Raw genomic sequence first — 18,070 nt, 5'->3', positions numbered from 1 at the left:
TGTTGCACCCACCACATGATGAACCACCTGGATTGGGACCCGAGTGCAGCGGGTGACACCTCAGCACCACACTGCGACAGTGGGAGGTTTTTTACGGTGGCTAGAGTGCCAATCCTGCCATCAACCCCCCCATGTTTTCTTCTGTAAGTTGGATGTCCTGCATGCAGATTAATGTCTTATCCATGACAGACAACACAAGGGACAAAAGAAAATACACAATAAATAAATATTAAATAATACATCAACAGAGCAATGTTAACCAAATGTATATAATAACAAAAAAAAACACATTGGTGTTGAGAAAGAAAATTAGGACAGTTGTGGCCAGAACAGACCCTTCAGTCCAACAAGCTCACCAATGCTATTCATCTCGACTCTCCAAAATAAGATCAAGTCGGTCAAGTACTGAGGTAGAGAGTGTTACTTTACGGACCTCCAGATCTCAACTGGAGAAATTAGGTGAATAGGATTGATGAGCTGATAGAAGAGAGGTGAAAAAGAGAGTGCAAGTAGGGTGGAATGGGTGAAGAAGAGTGACAGGAGTAATGTGTGACAAACGGTTATCAGCAACAGTGAAAGGGAAGGTCTATAGGACGGTAGTGAGACCAGCTATGTTATATGGGTTGGAGACGGTGGCACTGACCAGAAAGCAGGAGACAGAGCTGGAGGTGGCAGAGTTAAAGATGTTAAGATTTGCACTGGGTGTGACGAGGATGGACAGGATTAGTAATGAGTACATTTGAGGGTCAGCTCAAGTTGGACGGTTGGGAGACAAAGTCAGAGAGACGAGATGGTGATGGTTTGGACATGTGCAGAGGAGAGATGATGAGTATATTGGGAGAAGGATGCTAAGGATAGAGCTGTCAGGAAAGAGGAAGGCCTAGAAGGAGGTTTATGGATGTGCTGAGAGAGGACGTGCAGGTGGTGGGTGTGATAGAGAAAGATGACGAGGACAGGAAGATAAGGAAGAAGATGATCCGCTGTGGTGATCCCTAACAGGAGTAGCTGAAAGAAGAAGTAGAAGGATTGATGAGCTTTGTTAAAAAATGTCCAAGTGTTCTTATTTCCTGGCTCAACGTGGATGAAGCCAGTGCGTTAGGCTTTACTTGATATGAGATGACGTGTCATGCAGCTCTTTCAAGTATGAGGTATTGCTGAGGTTAGAAAGCACAGGCTTCCTCAAGCTGCTGTTGTCAGTGGAGCTCTAACATACTGTGAGAAGGTGCTGATGCTTGAACGCTTCCACAGTTGATGAAGTGAAGGTGGCCAGCGTGGTAGTACTGGTATGACTGCCCCAGTTTACAAGCAGCATTACTGTACATGATGGCTGATAAGCCCCATTGGTTTAGTAAGACTTGCACCTTTGCAGTCCAATTACTGGCAGGCAAACTGACTCACTTAGGTTCACCTTGTAAGTCCAGGACAATGAATGAACAGGAATCTTCAACATTCCATAAAAGACGTTACTACAGCGAATGCCACACCACCATTTTCTAGTACACAGCCATAACACAATTGTTTCCATGTATTGACAGGTCACAGAGAAGTGGGCAGACTTCTCCAATAAAAAAAGAATAATAATAATAATAATTCTTTACATTTATATAGCACTTGCTACTTAAAGCGCTTTACATTGGGAGTAGGAGGGGGTGCAATTTCACTATCGTTAATGTGTAGCATCCACCTAGATGATGCGATGACAGCCATTTCTGTGCCAGTACGCTCACCATACATTAGCTACTAAGTGGTGAAGGGATGAAAGACAAATTAGAGACAGTGGATGATTTGGGGGCCCGAATGACTAGGCAGTGGTGGGCAATTTATCCAGGACATCGGGACACACCTTACTCTTTACGAAAGGATGCCTAGGGATCACTTATGACCACAGAGAGTCTGGACCTCATTGAAGGGGAGCTTTGCAGCACAATGTCCCCGCCATGGGTTCCCCATTCAGACCACAGGGTAAGCGCCCCCTGCTGGCCTTGCCAACACCTCTTCTAGCAGAAGTGTAAGTGGTATGGCTGCTGGCTGACACACTTTGATACACTAGTGAGGCCTTACCTGGAATGTGCAGTTACCTACAGTATCTTTGTAGTATTCATTTTATGGCGGCCCTTACTCGGTGAACCTGAAGGACCTGGGGAGAAGACAAACATAGGACAGTACCTCCCTTGTGCCGCTAGATGGCAGTCCTGCCACCATGCAACATGAGACTTGAACATCAGGACAGCCCTGTTGGGTGCTGCGAGGGGGAGCTGCAGAGCCCTATTTTGTTGGCCTTCCGCCACACATGGGAGTACTTCCGGATCTTGCTAATGAGCCACATGGAGTATTCCCAGATGCAGCAGAGAAAGACCTGCCCACCTTCATGCCAGGATTCAGAGTTTGCAGACGAAACTGAGTGGAGGTGAAGGAAGAAGAATTGTGGGTTGTTGATCAGTTACTGTGTACTTGTGGCTTGTTATTGGGAGAGAATTTGGGGAATTCATTATTTTATTCTATTAAGATGTGTTGTATTGCTGGGTCTGCGGTTTGGGGCTCTCTGGCGCCCCTGTCTGGTCACATAGTATAAAAACAGCATGAGCTCCACATTCATAATCACGTCTCCATTTTTGTTTCAGGTGGTAACTGCTTTGGGGGTGACCTGGCATGCTGAGCATTTTGTGTGTGGCCACTGCGGAGTAGAGCTCTGCTCAAGGGGATTCTTCGAGCGGGATGGCAAAGCCTACTGTGACACCGATTACCACAACCTCTTCTCACCTCGGTGCGCCTACTGCATGGGGCCCATTCTCCAGGTGGGTGATTGAATTGGTGCCCTTTCTCAGCTCTTAACTCGATTTTAAGGGCATTTCTGGGGTGTTTTACTCTACCTTTAACTATAAAAAGTGTCCACTCACTTTCCTTGACTTAGGATATGCCATTAATGACGCTATATTAAATAAAGATGAGTGGATCCATTTTATATCATTCATTTTCACCTAGACATTGGCACTATTAGAGGAAATGTATTTTTTTCTGGCCATTGCAATACAACATTAGCTTCTTAGCAAATATGAAGAACTTGTCAGCAATCAAATGGCTCTTATGATTTACTACCAGAAGAAGGGGAAACCACTGTAACAACCCTGGCCACACTAAGAAAACATTTAATAAAAGGTACTGTTATGGGAAAAGCAAGAAACCACTAAATGAATTAGTAGAAATAAAGATAAGGAATAAGAGAAGGGGATATTAACCAAACAAAATGCTAAAGTAATCCTAAATTAGAATGTCTGCGTGGGGTTTTATTCTGGTGCCCTCTCCCATCCTTATTTTATGTCAACTGGTGACCCTAAACTGACACCATGTAGTCTCGCAGTGCCAGACATGATTCGTTACTGAGAATACATGTGTGGGGGCAACACTTTCAAAGGCCTTGTGAGGAGCGGCAAATTCTGGCACTGAAAAGGCTCTGCCCACAGAGTTTCTTCTTTAAACAACACCCCAGCTTCCTCCAGTCCGTGCATTTTAAAGCTTTGGGGTTTCAGTGTCCTATTTCTTCTCATGCATTAGACAGCTATGTAAAATAAATATGTAGTGGGAAGTCAAGCAAAATGACATCATTTTGCTTGACTTCTCACTACATTTGTAATGGCTAACACGGTACAACACCCTAGTACTATAAAATGAATATGGAAAGAAAGGAGAGAGAGAGAAAAAGAAATTAAACAAGAGAAATTAGAAAGGAAAACTTGGTGTTATCCATTGAGGAGCTCGGTAGCACAAGGTAACTGAAGCTAAATAATTAATTTGTACGTTGTAAAGAGCGTGATGACAGAATAGACAGACAGACAGCCACACACATGTAGACCACTGCAGGTACTTGGCCCCACTCATTTGATAAGTGCTTCTATCTACTATGACATCTTTCTGTCATTTTAACTATGACATCACTGTAGGCCAAAACAACAACAAATATGTAAGCATTGTGGTCCATGGATTCACTACGTGTTAAAATGACACAGGGCTCTATTCTGCCATGGCATGTTTGCTTTTCCAATTAGACAGTAATGTTAACTTACTTTAGTTGTTTGTTTAGACATGCAGTCAGAAGGTGCATGCTGGGCAGCGTGGCCCATGGTTTGTCAGGCACATTTACTGATTCAGGAGTTTAGAGTACGGAAATCTGCATCCCCAGAGTCTTTCCATTATCATCTCTCTATTTCACTTGCTTTTGATGTGGTGTGATATGTCATTTACTTAGAATGAACATTTTGCATTTCATATTTCCAGAAAAATTGCTACCGATTCTTTCAGCCTTACATCCGGCACTATTGTTATAACTGTATATCATTCACTTTTAGCACTAGTCCATTGATGTCTGCAAATACTAATGCATCATCTGATTTCTTTTGCAGCAGGTTATGCTTATCTTCAACACACGCTGTGTGCTCTTCACACACGTAATACACATTTATGAGTCTTTTTAGGAGTCTTTTCGGCTGTAGACAGTTCATTGTAAGCAGAAGCCTGCTGACTGTCAAACCAGGTTAATGAAAGCACTGCTGCTCTTTACAGTTGAAAATCTCTGCCCTTATCTTGAGCACCACCTTCATGAGGCGTTGGATTGGCTTAGAAATGTGACACTCAATGAGCCATCTAATTGTTCCCACCCACTTTTTAGCAAAATTTATTCATACTTGTCTGCAGACATATGTATTAAACGTCTGGTTGTGCGAGACTAGGCACCATGTGGCTGCGGGAGAGAGTGCGTATATATGTGACTAGGCCATATAATGTACACGCTCTCCGTCCAATGTTGCTTCTTGGTCCTGCATCCAACAATGCGGTGCTCTGCCCTTTGTGGTTCTGAATTGATTAAGGAGGTTGGAGAATGTTATGTTATGTAACCAAAAGCAAGTGATGCTCTTTGACACCTTGAAAGAGGTGAACTATGTGTTACCTGCAAATTTAATGTGCTAGCGAAGTCTGTTGATAGATAGATAGATAGATAGATAGATAGATAGATAGATAGATAGATAGATAGATAGATAGATAGATACTTTATTAATCCCAAGGGGAAATTCACATACCAATATTTATAAGGAACATTGGTCTCTGGTAGTGTCTGTAGTTCATCCTCTCAACAAAATTAATTCCTCCATTATCCAGCTGTCTTAATCCAATTCAAAGAACCTGGGAGCACCTGGACAGGGTGCCATTTCATCAGAGGGCCACCTCATGCAAGCACTTAACTACACACTCACAGAAGGTCAATGCAAGATCACAAGTTAACCTGACTGGTGCATCGCTGACGATGTGAGAAAACAACTCATGCAGGTGATGGATTGCCAAATTATCTAGAATCCATTATATCATTACAGAGAGAGAGAGCGCACATACAGGTTTGTGCTGATTTGTGACAGATGAAAATTAATGTAAGTAACTGTAAAATATTAACATATAGGAATACACAATGGGATGTCTGAAACTTGAATGTTGAAAGTACCCCTTATGTGAAGGATTTAGGAGTCGTAGTTGACATATCACTGTCAACTGCCAGGCAGTGTTCAGAAGCCATTAAGAAGGCTAACGGAATGTCAGGTTATATAGCGCCTTGATGTGTGGAGTACAAGTCCAAGGAGGTGATCCTTAAACTTTATAACATCACAGGTGAGGGCACCTGGAGTATTGTGTGCAGTTTTGGTCTCCATGTTAGAAAAAAAAACGTAACAGCTCCAGAGAAAGTTCAGTGAAGAGCAACTAAGCTGATTCCAGGGCTACAGGGGATGAGTTATAAGGAAAAGGAGCTGAACCTTTTCAGTTTAAGCCAACGGAGGTTAACAGGTGACATGACTGAAGTGTTTAAAATTATGAAAGGAATTAGAAGATTGAGGGGAGGCACGGTGGCACAGTGATAGCACTGGTGCCTCACAGTTAGGAGACCCGGGTTCGCTTCTCGGGTCCTCCCTGCGTGGAGTTTGCATGTTCTCCCCGTGTCTGCGTGGGTTTCCTCCGTGCGCTTTGGTTTCCTCCCACAGTCCAAAGACATGCCGGTTAGGTGGATTGGCGATTCAAAATTGGCCCTAGTGTGTGCTTGGTGTGTGGGTGTGTTTGTGTGTGTCCTGCGGTGGGTTGGCACCCTGCCCGGGATTGGTTCCTGCCTTGTGCCCTGTGTTGGCTGGGATTGGCTCCAGCAGACCCCCGTGACCCTGTGTTTGGATTCAGCGGGTTGGAAAATGGATGGATGGATTAGAAGATTGAGGTTGTTATGGTAAAATAAGTTCCACAAGAACATGGAGGTAGAGATGAAAGCGCGTTAACGATAAATTTCACACAAAAGTTAGGAAGTTTTCCTTCACACACAGAACTATAGACACATGGATTAAGAGACCAAGTAGTCTGGTCAAAACATTCAAAACTCAGCTTGATGTTGTTTTGGAGAAATTAGGTGGATAGGATTGGCCATCTTTGTTAGGTTATATGCCTTGTTCTTGTCAAAAGTTGTTCTAACATTCTAATGTTTCTAAAGATAACAACCAGAAAATGGATTTCAGGATGCTGGATCCATGAGCCAGCCATTGCACCCCTCACTCAAATGTTAATAATTCATGAAATATCCTTTTGTCCATCTTTTGCCAATGCTCTCATCACTTTTAAGATAAAACTCAACATTCAATGGGCGAGAACCATAACATCCGCTGGTTCACAACTCGGGTTCATGTATTGTCAAGCTGCTACATCCCATGTTGGATTCTTTGGCTTTTGGACTGCCTCGCCCCTTTGTGGTTCTCTAATTTGATCACTTTGATTCCCCACAGAAAGTCCTGGCTGCTCTGAATAAGACGTGGCATCCGGAGCACTTCTTCTGCAGCGAGTGTGGCAAGGTGTTTGGTGATGATGGTAAAGTTGATCTTGATTATTCTCCCAATTTTTGTTAACAGAAATGAAGAAAAAAGGAAATGGCCATATGTTCTGGCTTTTAGAATTTTGAAACGAGGGTAGATCCTGTGGCGGTCCTGCAGTTGCCACATGAAATGTTTAACAGTTCTGACCAGGAAGATGCGGGTGGTGCTTTTGAACATTTCACTGTCCAACTGGCCCTAGTTTTACAGATTGACTTTATAGTTTATAGATGGAACTACGTAAAAGTCTTCGTCCAGCCAAGAAATGTATTTGTAAAGCTTTGGGGTTGTAAGCAGTTATTTGTTTGTGAAAGTACAATATAATGTCAGAATAAACAAAGTAACACTGATGTAACAAATACTTCGTTCACATGCTCTCAGACAGGCGGTAAATCCAAATTTCCGAGTTAGAAATTCTGTGTGAACGCACTACAAAATCGGAGCTCCGGAATATATCTGGACAAAACAAAGCTACCTGAAATGATTGAGTTGTGACATAACACTGAACTTTCACCTTAATCAATTGTATAAAATAAAACACTGTTTTGTCGTATAGGGTCCTAGGTGACTCTATTTTCCCCTTTATACTCTTTACTGTGTAGATTTTAACAAAATGTCCTGAATCCCATACATTTAGCCTTCATATGTGTCATCAGGTTTCATTTTTTTTTCACTTCTAATTAAAGTTAGTAAATTTTTAAATTTTGAATCCATCATTAGGGTCACATCTTATGTTCCCAGAGATGTGACCTATGAGATTGCAACCACCGGTTCATCAATGCGATGGAGAAAAATTCAACTATGAGCTCATTTCTTTATTTAACCCATGGGTACGATACCTTAAATAGAACCTCTAATTGCTACTCTTTTCTTCAGGTCTTTCTTGGTTTTGACTTCTTGCCTCGTTTCTGACTCCAATCCTTGCCTCTCATCTGGATTTTGATTGCTTTTTAATTTCTATTTGTTTTGTTTTGCTTTTACGTGTATCTCCAGGTTCTTCTTTGAAAAAGTTCACATGTCAGTTCTGAGGCAGGACAGTATTTTATTACACTGCCTGTCATGCTTATGCCCTCAGGCAACAGGACAAAGAAATGAAATAAATGGGAGAGAGAGTTACACTTTTAATTAATTATCTGTTATAGATTAGGGATGTAGCTAGGAATAGATTTTGTGGTGGGCCTGTGTAAAAATGGATGTCCTAGATTTTAGTAGAATATATAAGGGCACTTTTCCAAAAATACATCTATTCATACTGTGGTACTTTCACATAACTGAATTATTAGGACCATGCAAAAGTTGAGAGAAAATTATTATTAGGTAATCAAATGTTGTTTAGCCACAGCGGACACACCACACACAAAATCAGTCCCTACCTGTCCTATAAGCTTTAAGCCAGAAGCAGGCATCGGAGCTTTAGAATGAACTGCTTGATGATTTTGTCATAATCTAGATTTTCTGCAAGAACATGTTCAAATGATAAGATAGTTGAGTTGCTGAGACGAACTTATGATATGGATGATCTTAAACGCACCTTAATCCAATTTACAGATGAAAAAACTCTCTCGACACTGCAAGTTGTACTTGAAAGTGTGACCATTACTTGATTAGGGAAAATGTCCGCAGGGCAGCTGTCAAGCACCTCCTAAACAGATGACAAGTTTTGTTGCCTTGTTTCCACTTTTCTGTTAATTTGTTGGAAAAGCACTGTGTATTCTACAGGACGGTAGTGAGACCAGCTATGTTATATGGGTTGGAGACGGTGGCACTCACCAGAAAGCAGGAGACAGAGCTGGAGGTGGCAGAGTTAAAGATGCTAAGATTTACATTGGGTGTGACGAGGATGGACAGGATTAGAAATGAGGACATTAGAGGGTCAGCTCAAGTTGGATGGTTAGGAGACAAAGTCAGAGAGGCGAGATTGCGTTGGTTTGAACATGTGCAGAGGAGAGATGCTGGGTATATTGGGAGAAGCGCGCTAAGGATAGAACTGCCAGGGAAGAGGAAAAGAGGAAGGCCTTTATGGATGTGGTGCGAGTGGACATGCAGGTGATGAGTGTGATAGAACAAGATACAGAGGACAGAAAGATATGGAAGAAGATGATCCGCAGCTGAAAGAAGAAGAAGAAGATTCTGCATCCTGGATATTTATTAAATATAGCCAACATGGTAATTTCAGTAACTCTTTTTTGCCAAAAGAGTTGAATCCTGGGTGAGAGGCAGCTGCAGCACACATAATGCCATACGCGTCACCTTTAAACCTGCTGTGTAGTTCCATAATCTATCAATCTAAAATGTCACTCCAAATGTGTCTGAGATCTGCAATGCTTTTAACGCTAGATGACTTACCCAGTGTGGAAGTTAACGAAGTGTTCGTCAACTTTGCAGGCAGCTTCTTCTTACGTGAGAGTGTGACATCCCACTTACTAATCTCGTGTTTGTTCATTAACTCTTTTGTTAATGTTATCATTTTATCCAAATCACCATCAGAATTTTGTCTGAATTTGGCAAAACCCGCCTTGAGAGTCTCAATCAGATCGAGACAGTCTAAAACTGACGAGGCTGAAGTGAACTGATTGGCTGAGCCTATACCGTAACTGCTCATCCAGAAATGCCATTTTTTTGCATTTGGAGCAAAGTGATGCAAATTTAATATGTTTATTTTCTTGTTTTTTTCCACAAAAAAAATGCTGTTTTTTTTCTAATTGTTTCTTTTTGGCTGACTAAGTAACAAATTGATTTGAATGGTTCAACTGAATATCCACATGAACTTGGAGCTCCACATAGTCTGAGAGCATGTGAACACAGTAAAAAAGCAATAAGGAAGCCCCTTGTTTATATTCTTGTTGAATAAGTTAGAATTTTGTGTGGTTTCCCTTACAGTGCATAACTGAGTCCATTCACATTCCAACACTTTTCATTTGTTGTCCAGTCTTTCCTTTGATAACTTCATCTAAACTTCTTGTGGGATTTGCCATAACTATTTCCTTTGGTTTTGACTGCTCTACAGGTCTTAAAGAGACCCCCCAAACCATAACCCCACTCTTAAGTGTTGTGGACAATCACAACTAATTGAAGTCAAAAATCAGTTTCCCGTTTGGTAGGCTGCCCTTACCAGTGACTCCTTCCTCTTAAATGTTATCTTGTTGTCAGCAGTGAGAAATTGTGCTGCATCTTACAGACTTGGAGCTCCTCAGGTTCATGGGCAGCCCCTCTGTATATGTAGACATGAAACGTATAGGAATGGTGCCCTGGGTGATTTGGTACTGATGACATTTGGGGGTTTCTTCATGATTGCACAGGGCATTTGGTTAGAATAGCGAGAGAGAGATTAGATGGGAGAGACCACCATTTAATGTGGCAACCTTGCTTATGCAGATATAAGTCATCTTGAAGAGGCGATTTCCATTGGTTCATCTGGAAAAGCTGCTGCTTACTGACTTGGAGACCTCATATCTGCGGTGACCCTCTTCATGTGAAACAGATAGGATCTTGAATGCTTTTTATTGATGACATTTGGTGTCTCCTATGTGGTCGCTCAGTGTGGAGGCAGGTGCTGAGAGAGAGACTGTGTAATATGAAAGCCTTGCATTTCTAGTATTGAGTCACTTTGGGGTGGTGATTTCTTTCAACTCAGCTGGAAAAGCTGCCATTGGATGCTTCATATTCATGGCCAGCCTCCCCATGTGAAACATGAACTGCAGAGTAATCGAGCTTTGAGTGATTTCTGGCCGGTGGCACCCGTATTTTTTTGTGTTTTTTGCCCCTATTCCTCCACTATGGGGGATGAATTCCAGTCAACTGCCCATATTCCCTGTTCTACAGAATGGCTTCTCATTAAGGGAGAATAGAACCTACAAGAGAGAAGGTCTCTGAAGACGAGGCCCCAGACAGGAGTATAAGGCTCAAAAGAGAGGGAGTGCTTGCATTGTAAAAATGGACCCCCATGTGCCACAGGTGTCACCAGGGAAATGTAACTAAACTAAACTAAAAACTAACCCTAACCCTAACCCTAACCTTAAACTAAACTAAGTCTAGGGGGACAGAATTTGTTGGTTTTGTAGCTTGCCTTACCAGTTACCACCAATTTTTGATGCTTCTTCTTTTCAGGATTTCATGAGAAGGATGGGAAACCGTATTGTAAACCCGACTTTTACCGTCTCTTTGCACCAAAGTGTTCTGGGTGCAGTGAGCCAGTGAGAGAGAATTACTTATCGGCTGCCGGCGGCCAGTGGCACCCCGATTGCTTTGTGTGTGCGGTAAGAGTTGTGATTCTACGTATTTCCTTTAACTAAATCAAGTGATGTATATCCTAAAACAATGATTTATTCCAGTAAATGACTCATATAAGGTGAAAAGACATCTTTTCTTCCCGGACTCTCCCATATGTAATCCTCAGTTTAAGCTTCTAAAGCTATTCCTAAATAACCCGTCTTTACTTCACTTTAACAAATTTCTTATTCAACTACAGAAACCTATGCAGACATTAAATTGTGCCCACTGGTGCACATAGATCTTCACTAACAGTACACTGGTGTGCTACGTTTCATTACCAGCCACCTTGGTGTCATTCTAAACAGACACAAGATGTCCAGTGATTGTGAAACTCATGCTTACGTCGACGTGCACGTTGGTAAGACAACTCACTTTAGAGGAGTCCGCACCCAATGAAAGACTGAAAACTACACTCCTCACACACAAGGTGTTAATTACAAGAAGGGGTCCTAGAGGATCAGAGACAAATGATTAGAAATGTGCTTATACTCCAGTACACCAGCAGAACCCAACATCAGAGAAAATAAAAAGAGCAACAATTTATATAGCTCACTTTGCAGGGTTCTGATATATTTATTATCTAAATCCAATACATTGATTAGGTAACAATCTCCACCTTCATTTTCTTTAGAAACGGATTAAACTGACTGAATGATTGAGTCTTATTTAAAAGAGAGTTCAAGATATTGCAGGTAGTGCTTTTCATACTAGACCAGCGAAAGGCAACCTTTTTCGAGTTGCGGCGCACCTGAGGGACTGCCCATAAATAAAGTCGTGACAACACAATCTATGGACAACCGCCAATAAAAACAGTTAATTTTACAAGTTTGAAAGACATTTTATTAATAAAGGAATCAAAGGATGAATCTTAAATTTAATTAATGTGAACGTTGAGATTGTTTTTCAGCACATATGAGATTGATGCGAGGATCAATTTTCGAAAGACAAACGCGCATTTCCTTGTCGATCATTTGAAGTCTCTCACGTTTCTTAGACTTAATTTCCGTAAGTGTTGAAAAACGTTGCTCACAGCGATAAGAGCTTCGAAAAGTTCAAAAACGCTAGCAATTTTAAATATTTTACAAAAGTTTTTGCGGCGCCCCTAGAAAATTCTGCGGCGCACCGACAGTGTACTAGACAAACAGATACAGTCTGTATTGTATGATATGATATGATATGATATGATATGATATGATATGATGCTCTCAAACCTACTTAACTTCAGAGTTGAAGGTGTTATGACCTAGGTCATATACAGTGAAACCATCGGTTTGCGAGTATAATTTGTTCCGGAAACGTGCTCACAGTCCAAAGCACTTGTATGAATACTGACTGGAACATGCATCTGCACTTTATGGAATATGCATCTGCACTTATAAAACATTATCTGTGCAATAACTGTCATTTGTACTTGCTGCTCATTCAACTCATATTGCTCTATAACTTCTTTTAAAACATACACATTTTATTTTATATGACTTGTCTATTTTTAACTTGTAATCTTTTTTTAAGCTTTATTGGATCTAGGCTGAGTGACTTGTTTTTCTCGTCATACACATTTCATTGTATGTTGACCCTGTGTTAACCTATATATGACAAATAAACCTAAACCAAACCAAACCAAACCAATATCAAAGTGAATTTCCCTTTAAGAAATAATGGAAACTCAGATGATCTGTTCCACAACCCAAAACTATTCATATAAAAATGATTAATACAAAATATAAAGTAAAAATACATAAAACAAATTAACCTGCACTTTACCTTTGAAAAGAATCATGGCTGGTGTGAGTGAGTTTCTAAACTCTTGTGGGATTGCACCCAACAGGACGACACGTGGAAGAGCGTCCCAAAGCAATCGCAGTCTCCCAGCGCTGTAGAAGTTCGCCATAAAAGCAAATCCGAAAAGATCGCGGACATGCTATAAGCGCCTGCCGTCGATGGGTGATACAAGGAACAAGGAACATTATAAATGCGCAGGGCACAGTACTTGGCCACGACCCTGCCTGACTGCTGTGTCTGTGTATAGGAGAGTGGCAGATCCCGCTACAATAAATAACTGCGCTGTTGCTCTTTCAAGCTGAATAAAGCTGGTGTTGCTAAAGTACTGAGACTCAGCTTCGTGTTTTGGGGTGCAAGACGGGGACTCGCATGTCACAGCACACACACACGCACACACACACAGTCACAATGCTGTATTAAACTGTATACGCGGGTACGGATGTTGACTATATGAGTGAGGCACACCGACTCAGACGGAGAATAGGAGACGATTACCCACAATCCCGCAGTGAGAGAGAAGAACCTTCAGCTCAGTTCTGATCACATGATGCTCAGCAGACAAAGCGTATACATACTACTCATATTGCAAGACCTTGCTCGTTTATCGAGTCAAAATTTATTAAAAATTTTAGCTCATCTTGCAAAACACTCGTAAACCAAGTTACTCGCAAACCGAGGTTCTACTTGTATTATATAGCAAACCTGCTTAATCCATCTCAGAGTTTTAGGACCACAAGATCTAGGTGATATGCTATGCTATACTATGATATGATATGATATATGAGACTACATTTTAAAACCTGCTTAATCTATATCAGGGATGTAGGAAGACAACACTTAAGTGATATGATATGATATGCTGTGATGACACATAATATTTTGAAAGCCACTTATTCCAGTTCGGGGTCACAGTTAGACAGACCTTAAGTTAGATGATATGATATGATATTACATTTTAAAACCTGATTAATCTACAACAGAGTGTTACAATAACAACACTTAACAGCAGGTGATATATTAACTCTTTCAGAGCTGATGTCGACTTGGAGTTGACGATGCTAATCGACTGTAAACTGTGACTAAACCACCTGTTATGTTTTAGTTGGACTCTCGTTGCTAGAAGGAAAGTTAGATTCATTGGTATGACCGAGATTTCCTGCACTCGCATGAGTAGCAAGGTGCAAACAGCGGCAGAAATGGCACTGACATCTGGCGAGAGATCAAAGCGAATGTGTAAAGCAAAATACTCAGTGGACAACGTTTTGCCTATTATCTCTGAACTGGACTATGACTTGTCGGACTGAGATTTTGATACAAGTGATTGAAAACGAATGTGAGGTAAAAGCTTCAGCTGATTGGTCCCCAGCTAATCATTGTACTGACATTATTCGCCAGGGAGGACTGACACTTAACAATGATAAGAGGTAGAAACCAGATTGCAATGCACTGTGACTTTGTCCCAGCTACGCAAAGACAGCCTGATGCACATTCTTGGCAAACTGGCAGCCACAGCATGCAGCAACAGATGTTTTATGTTGATTTCTGTGTGAAACCATTGTTTTTTGGAAAAAATATTCAGCCCTCAAAGAGTTAAGTGATATATGATATAATATTTTATTATATGAGATAACATGATACTGCGGAGGGCTGGTGCCCTTCCCGGTGTTTGTTTCCTGCCTTGCGCCCTGTGTTGGCTGAGATTGGCTCCAGCAGACCCCCCGTGACCCTGTAGTTAGGATATAGTGGGTTGGATAATGGATGGATAACATGATATGATGACACATAATATTTTGAAAACCACTTACTCCAACTCAGCGTCACAGGGGTACAGAGCCTAAATTAGATATGATAAGATATGATATGATATTCTCGAACCTTTTTAATTTCAGGGGTGTAGGTGATAGACCTACAAGATATGACATGACCTAGGTAATATTATATGATATGACAAACTGCTCAAGCCATCTCTGAGTTGTAGGAACACAAGATGAAGGTGATATGATACGATACGATACGATATGATATGACAAATGTGTTCAATCCAGTTAAGGTTTGTAGTGGGCTGGAGTCAACCCCATTGACTCTGAAGATGATGCCAGTCTAACATAGTGCACACTTACACTCACACACACACACAAAGGACATTTTTGGGAGAATGTGTGAACATCACATAGTGAAGACCAGGCCTTGGTTTGAATCCTGTCTCCTGGACAGCTGAGGTTTGAGCTCTAGCCACTGTGCCGCCATGCCACCCAAATGAAATACTGGATGTACTTGTGTGAAAATGTGATTGCATTGTCTTTGGTGTTTCCATCCTTCTTTGTCTTTATTTTTTTCCCAGATTCCATTTGTGCCCATTACCGATTGTCTGTTGTTTCTTTTTTTGCAGGACTGCATGTCGCCGTTCTTAGACGGCTGTTTCTTTGAGCTAGATGGGAGACCTTACTGCCAAACCCATTACCATGCTCGCCAAGGAACCCTCTGTGGGGGGTGTCAGGCTCCAATCTTGGGTCGCTGTGTGTCTGCCATGGGTCGCAAATTCCACCCAGAGCATTTTGTCTGTGCCTTCTGCTTGCATCAGCTGAGACAAGGAGTTTTCAAGGAGAACAACGAGAAGCCGTACTGCACCAAGTGCCATGACAAGCTGTTTCTTTGAGTCGGTGAACAATCGCACAAAGTCTTCAAGCAGTCTAAAGTGATACAAATGAAGACAACGCATGAAAACAAGGTGGACGACAAGAAGATTCACCACATATGTGTTTTGTCCAAGACAACATGTGATTGAGATACAAGAAGGTCATTTCTGGCGATAGGACCAAGTGTGCTTCCATTTCAATGTATAAATCTTATGTTTCTAGTAAACACATCAGGGCAGATCTTTTGATATACCACTCGCTCATTTCACTACTTGCATAGAAAAAAAAATCATTAAAAAAGTTTGGCTTAGTTTTATTATGAAAAATATCCTGAGGTAAACTTGTCTTCTACACAAATGTGTTTGCCCTTCTTACCTCTGACTGGATAAACATAGGAGATAGTAGGGTGAAGTGACGCCTTTTATTGGCTAACTAAATAGATTACAAATGCAAGCTTCTGAGGCAGCTAAGGCCCCTTCATCAGGCAAGGTGTAACACCTCGAAAGCTTGCATTTGTAATCTATTTAGTTAGCCAATAAAAGGCGTCATTTCACCCTACTTTCTCCTGTATCAGTTTATGGCTAACACGGTACAACACTCTACTGCTATGGGTAAACATATGAAGATAAAAGCCCAAAATTCATTTTCTTGCATAATTTCTCCCGGTAACATAACACTTTTTATCACTGACTGATTCATTGCACATGTAGGCTTTACAAACACATTTAATATCATTGACCAACAGCATTGTGCTTTTCTGTTAAGACCTGCTATGGTACATCAAATAAAAATATGCATTAAAGAAATATTGTTCACGTCCTAATTACTACAGCCTTCCAGTTCCTGTTCATAGAAAGGATGGTAAATCTCCCAAATGGCACTCGCTGGTCCCTGTCTTTGCTGGCCTTCACAGCGGTTGAGGGGCACGTTAAGACCATTAGAATGACTTTGATGAGAACAGGCTATTCAGAACAGCAAAGCTCGACAATTCTATTCATGTAATGTTTCCAAAACAATACCAAGTCAGGTTTTGAAAGACCCTACAGTGCAATTGTCTACCACACTACTTGGTAATTTCTTCCATGTGTCTGTGGTTCTTAAATGCCACACCTCTACTATTTAACCAATCACAGCAGTTTGTCGGCAGAGTAGATACCACCATCTAGCCCTCTTAAAACACGTCTTCTGTACCTGATTGTCATGAGGATGGTGTAGTAATATGATAAAATATATGCACTTAGAAATCAACTGTTATACTTAATACAAGTTAAAACTAATAATCTCAAAAAGACTGATCGGCTAGCCTGGGGGATTACAGGTGGGCTGAGGTGAAAGGCCATTAAAATTGCCTGCAATGGAAAGAATAGATCAAATTTGTTACACCTCTCCTCCTGCGGGAAGAAAGAAGGGGCTGAAATGGGGGCCGAATCTACCGAGCCGAGTCACACTGGCATGAAGTATGGAGTCAGCTTATCCTACGGGTCTGAGAGGTACATCAAGGAAACCGGGCCAACGTAAAGTCAGGGTAACAAGGAAACTCCTCCTCTCTCTCTCTCTCTCTCACTCCCTCTCTCCCCATCTATCTCTCTCTCCCTCCCTCTCTCTCTCTCTCTCTCTCCCTCTCTCCCCCTCTCCATCTCTCTCCTCCTCTCTCTCTCTCTATCCCTCTCCCTCTCTCCCCCTCTCCCAGTCTATCTCTCTCTCCCTCCCCTTCTCTCTCCCTCTCTCCATCTCTCTCTCCTCCTCTCTCCCCTCCATATCTCTCTATCCCTCTCCCCCTTTCCCAGTCTATCTCTCCCCCATCTCTCTCCCTCTCTCTCCCCCCCCTCTCTCCCTCTCCCTCTCTCTCTCTCCCTCTCTCTCTCACTTCCTCTCTCCCCCCTCTCTCTCTCCCTCTATCTCTCCCTCTCTCTCTCCATCTCTCTCTCTCTCTCTCTCCCCCTAACCCATGCTGTCTGTGACAAGACATTTTGTTAAAGTTGACATAATGAAGAGTATAAAGGGTCACCCAGAACTCCATACAACAAAACACTGATCTTCAGTAATATGAAGAAACCAAAAGTCACAGGTATGACTAAGGTTATAGTGCCGGTTATCCATTTTAACTTCCCATGAAGAAATATGTTTAATAAAACTTACACTTTTTAGATGAATGCTAAACTATGCTTATCTCCCATATAACAAATCGTTGCTTTTACAAACATTTAATTGTTGTTTTTTTTATCTCATATACTGAATATCTGCTGCTTTAGGTAAAGAGGAATTGTATATAAGGCATTACATTTCAAAATATTTAAATATGTAATACAATAACTGAATATTATCTGAACTTAGGTGCTTAGTAACTAAAAACAATGAATCTATCCACTTCACTATAGATCTGTTAGTGCAATTTCTGTTAAAAATCAATTCGCATTTATATATTCATTCATTCTTTAATTATATTCATTCATTCATTTTATGGAATCACTTCAATAAGGCTTTCCTGTCCCATAT

General features: G+C 41.4%; 1 protein-coding gene across 1 annotated transcript in view; it reads left to right on the top strand.

Moving 5' to 3' along the window:
* Positions 1 to 16,434, top strand: part of lpxn (leupaxin) — a 68,032-nt gene extending 51,598 nt beyond the window's left edge. The window contains exons 6-9 of the mRNA XM_028812197.2: positions 2,622 to 2,795; positions 6,801 to 6,882; positions 10,992 to 11,140; positions 15,328 to 16,434. Of these exons, the coding sequence (XP_028668030.1) occupies positions 2,622 to 2,795; positions 6,801 to 6,882; positions 10,992 to 11,140; positions 15,328 to 15,594 (672 nt within the window). The 3' untranslated portion in view covers positions 15,595 to 16,434. The remainder of the gene's footprint in view (positions 1 to 2,621; positions 2,796 to 6,800; positions 6,883 to 10,991; positions 11,141 to 15,327) is intronic.
* The last annotated feature ends 1,636 nt before the right edge of the window (positions 16,435 to 18,070 follow it).

Source organism: Erpetoichthys calabaricus, chromosome 10, assembly GCF_900747795.2.
Source record: "Erpetoichthys calabaricus chromosome 10, fErpCal1.3, whole genome shotgun sequence".
Lineage (NCBI taxonomy): Eukaryota > Metazoa > Chordata > Cladistia > Polypteriformes > Polypteridae > Erpetoichthys > Erpetoichthys calabaricus.
This window is presented reverse-complemented; position numbering and strand designations above follow the sequence as displayed.